Here is a 4,252-nt window from a genome sequence, read left to right as displayed (position 1 = left end):
CGCCCCGCGCCGTGACCCCGAGAGCAGCGCATCCCCCGGGGCAGGGCTGGGGGTGCTGCCGTCGCCGCGGCGGGGCAGGGAGTGATTTGTATTTTATTTTTTTTTCTTGATCCCACAAAATATTCCTGCCTCAAACTGTGATGGAAGAAGGGGGAATATATTGCAAAGGTTTGCCCGTCATTGCTCCCCCCGGAAAACGTTATCCAGCCCCTTTGAAATGTCCCGTGTGATGATTGGAAAACATTTTGTTTGGATTTCATCTTTAAAAAGCACTTCCCGAGCCGCCCAGGACAGAGGTGCGGGCTCCTGTTCTTTTTAGCAACACCCAAACGGAATATTTTTTTGCTGCCGAAACGCTGTGATCCAAGGGCCTTTCAGGGAGGGGCTGCCACATCCGGCACCGTCCCCGCCGTGTCCTCCCCCTCCTCTCACCCCCTCTGCCCGTCACAGAGGCGTGGATGGAGAAGCCCTCCTACGGGAAGCCCTTGGAGGAGCACCTGGCCGTCAGCGGGCGGGAGATCGCCTTCCCCGTGGAGGCGTGCGTGACGATGCTGCTGGAGTGCGGCATGCAGGAGGAGGTGGGTCCCATGTCCTACCACCCTCCGTTGGGCATGGTGGAAGGGGATATGGGTGGCTCCAAGGCGGGGATGAGGAACCGGGGTGGGGCTTTGGGGACATCCCCAGCCCCAAAGCTTGTCCGACGCTCTCCTGTGTCCTCTGCGAAGGGTCTCTTCCGAGTGGCTCCCTCGGCCTCCAAGCTGAAGAAGCTCAAGGCCGCCCTGGACTGCTGCGTGGTGGACGTGCAGGAGTACTCGGCCGATCCGCACGCCATCGCAGGTAGAGGCTGCCCCGGGGGGGTGTTGGTGGTGTGCGGGGTGGCCCATCCAGCCCCCAAGTGCCAACCATGGGCACCCAGCAGGTGGTCATCGATGGCATGAAGTCTAGTTGGAGGCCAGTAACTAGCAGTGTAGTCCGGGGGTTGATACTGGGTCCCATCCTGATTAACATCTTCATTAATGACGTGGATGGTGGGGCAGGGGCCACCCTCAGCAAGTTGGCAGATGACACCAAAGTGGGAGGAGTTGCAGATGCAGGAGAGGGTGGTGCTGCCATCCAGAGGGACCTGGGCAGGCTGGAGAGACCTCCTGAAGTTCAGCCAGGGGAAGCACCAGGGGCCCCGGGCACCAGGACATGCTGGGGCCACCCCACTGGAAAGCAGCAGAGATGGCCCTGGGGGTCCTGGTGGACACCAAACTTGGACCAGCAACGTGAAGGCGAATGGTGTCGTGGGCTGCACTGGGAGGAGTGATGCCAGCAGGTCAAGGGAGGTGATCCTTCCCCTATGCTCAGCACTGGTGAGGCCACACCTGCTGTGCTGGGTCACAGCTGGGCACCACAAGAGAGACATGGATGTACTGGAGAGACTCCAGTGAAGGGCCATGAAGATGATGAAGGGCCTGGAGTATCTCTCCTAGAAGGAAAGGCTGAAGGAGGTGGGACTCTGCTGAGAAGGCTCAGGGGGATCTCATCGGTGGATATAAATACCTGTGGAGAGGGTGCAAAGAAGACAGAGCTCTTTCCAGTGGTGGCCAGTGCTGGGACCAGAGGCAGTGGGCACCAACTGGAACACAGGAGGTTCCCTCTGAACATCAGGAGATACTTTGTCACTGTGCGGGTGACCAGCAACTGGCAGAGGCTGCCCAGGGAGGTGGTGGAGTCTCCATCCGTGGAGGTACCCAAAAGCCATCAGGACATGGTCATGGGCAACCAGCTGTGCGTGCTACTGCTGGAGGAGGGGGTTGGACCAGATGACTTCCAGAGGTCCCTTCCCACCTCAACCCTTCTGTGATTTGTCCCAAAGCCTTTGAACAGCAAAGACAGAATATATGAGGGGACAAATGCAGAAACACAGCTCTTGGTGGAAGTGGGGACATTCAGGTGTTGCCATCCACCAAAGAGCACAAACCCTGACCCACACGTCCCCTCCCCAGCCAAGGGCTCGAGCAGCACTTTTGGTTGCAAGCGAGGAAGAAAACAGGGATACGATTGCGGTCTGAGATGGCATTGGGGTCCTGGTGACATTAATGAGGGTGACACTAATGAGGATGACGCTGATCAGGAGAGGCTCCACAGGAGCAGTGAGCGGTCGGTCAGGAGGATTCACACGTGTTGCCATCAAGCTTGCCATCTTCTCTCCACCTCTTCTGTGGCCAAGACCCGCTCCGAGCACAGATCCGAGCCCGCGGGGCTGCTATTAAGCATTAATTTGGTTTAAATGCCACTCAGCTGTCCCCCTCCTGGGCTGGGTTCTGCAGCGGGTGCAGGATTAGACCCTGGTTTCCTTCTGACTGCAATGGGAACCTTTTCCCAGTGCAAGGAGCCGTGAAGGTCCTAGGCAAAAACGAGTGATGGAGAGCTGGGTGAAAAACGAGTGATGGAGAGCTGGGTGAACGCCTGGTGGAGGCAAAAATGGTGGAGGGAATCGGGGAGGCGGTAGGAGGGATGAGGTGGAGGTGGCAAGGTGGTTGCTTGGGGGTTGGGAGATGCTACGGGCTCCACCAAGCTGGAGGGACTACCGGGTGCTTTGGGAGGCATCAGTGGGGACGTTGGGAGGGATGCGAGTCAAAAGGCCGAACAGCGACACCGCTCGGTGCCCGTCGGCCGGTGTCACCCACGGTGCTGAGCCCCGTGTCCCTTGTGTGCTGCAGGAGCCCTCAAGTCCTACCTGCGAGAGCTGCCGGAGCCCCTCATGACGTTCGAGCTGTACGAGGAGTGGATCCAGGCCTCCAAGTGAGTCTGGGGCAACTCCCCCGTTCCTCTGTGACACGGGTGGTGGCATCTTGGGTCTCCATGGATGGTTTGGGGGCCATGAGTTATTTCTGACATGACTCACAGCATTTGGGATGTTTCCTCCGGGGTCTGAGAACCAGGAGGGTTCCCGTGATGCTCCTTGAGCATAGTGGGTCCCGGCAGTGAGGGTGGCCCTGATGTCCCCTGACCCTGATGTCCCCAGCAGCACCCTGGCCAAGGTGGCGGAGCTCTCCCAGCATCTTCCAGCAAGCCCTTGGGTGCTGGTGCTGTTTGTGGATGGGTGTACAGACCCCAGGGGACAGCTGGCCAAGGGAGCTCCCAGCTGCTCTGCTGGGGTGCTCTGCACCATGGAACCCCCAAACCCAGCAGGACTGGGCCAGTTGAGGTGCCACCAGTGTGCCTGCTCCACCATGGGAGCTGTTTGGGGTAGGGGGCGAGGAGCAGAGGGAGGTGGGAGAAGGAGCATCACCATTTGGGGTGGGAACCACCTCACTGGTACCTGTATATAGGTCTGACCACATCCCACACCTGTTCTGGGAGCGCTGGACCACGACAAGGATGTGGCGGTGGCTCAATGGAGGGGACGATCGCCAGGGGTGGCACATGGCGGGGGGAGGGGGGGCAGGCTGTTTTTCTGGGGGGCAGTTTGCAGTGATTTCCCCTTCCAAGACGAAGGCGGGGGGGGGAGGGAGATGCCCAGAAGCGAGGAGAGGACCAGCACCCAACCTGCAGCCAAAAGGTTTCCTTCTCATTTCAGCCAGGGTTTGGGGGTTAATTTCTAGAACGTTGATGGCGGCCTGAGAGTGTCACGGGGTGCCCGAGCGCAGGGCTGGCAGGGTGGAAAACCCCAGGGATGGGGATGGAGGATGCTGACCCTCTCGGCCCTCTCCCCGCAGCATCCCGGAGCAGGAGAAGCGGCTGCAGGCTCTCTGGAGCGCCTGCGAAAAGCTGCCCAAAGCCAACTACAACAACATCAGGTGAGCCTGGGGCCAGCGGGACCCGGGGAGGGGACGGAGAAGGCGCGATCCCGATACACCCAGAGGGCTTGGCTCCGCTTTCCAGGTACCTGATTAAATTCCTGGCCAAGCTAACCGAGTACCAGGACACGAATAAAATGACGCCGAGCAACGTGGCCATCGTGCTGGGACCCAACCTCCTCTGGCCGCAGGCAGATGGGTAAGGTGTCTGGGTGGAAAGCGAGCGTGCCGGAGGGATAATGGGGAAGAGGGTGAAGCAGGGGAGGGGGTGTCCGGGGCCAAAATCCCGCCGGGGATAAGGCCAGGCTGCCGTGGGGTTGCTGAGCCACTGCCCACCCCACCTTGCAGGAACATGACGGAGATGATGACGACCGTCTCGCTGCAGATCGTGGGCATCATCGAGCCGCTCATCCAGCACGCCGACTGGTTCTTCCCCGGAGGTAGGCTGCGCCCCGCGGCCACGG

The 4,252-nt window shown here is 60.1% G+C and overlaps 1 protein-coding gene across 1 annotated transcript in view; it reads left to right on the top strand.

Annotated features, from left to right (window-relative positions):
• Window positions 1–4,252, top strand: part of ARHGAP44 (Rho GTPase activating protein 44) — a 16,905-nt gene that overhangs the window by 11,012 nt on the left and 1,641 nt on the right. Inside the window, exons 10-15 of the mRNA XM_009880020.1 lie at window positions 451–578; window positions 726–837; window positions 2,709–2,790; window positions 3,708–3,788; window positions 3,874–3,987; window positions 4,137–4,228. Of these exons, the coding sequence (XP_009878322.1) occupies window positions 451–578; window positions 726–837; window positions 2,709–2,790; window positions 3,708–3,788; window positions 3,874–3,987; window positions 4,137–4,228 (609 nt within the window). The remainder of the gene's footprint in view (window positions 1–450; window positions 579–725; window positions 838–2,708; window positions 2,791–3,707; window positions 3,789–3,873; window positions 3,988–4,136; window positions 4,229–4,252) is intronic.

This window comes from Charadrius vociferus, unplaced genomic scaffold (genome assembly GCF_000708025.1).
Source record: "Charadrius vociferus isolate BGI_N301 unplaced genomic scaffold, ASM70802v2 scaffold532, whole genome shotgun sequence".
NCBI lineage: Eukaryota > Metazoa > Chordata > Aves > Charadriiformes > Charadriidae > Charadrius > Charadrius vociferus.
The sequence above is the reverse complement of the archived record's forward strand: the minus strand, read 5'-3'. Positions and strand labels throughout refer to the sequence as shown.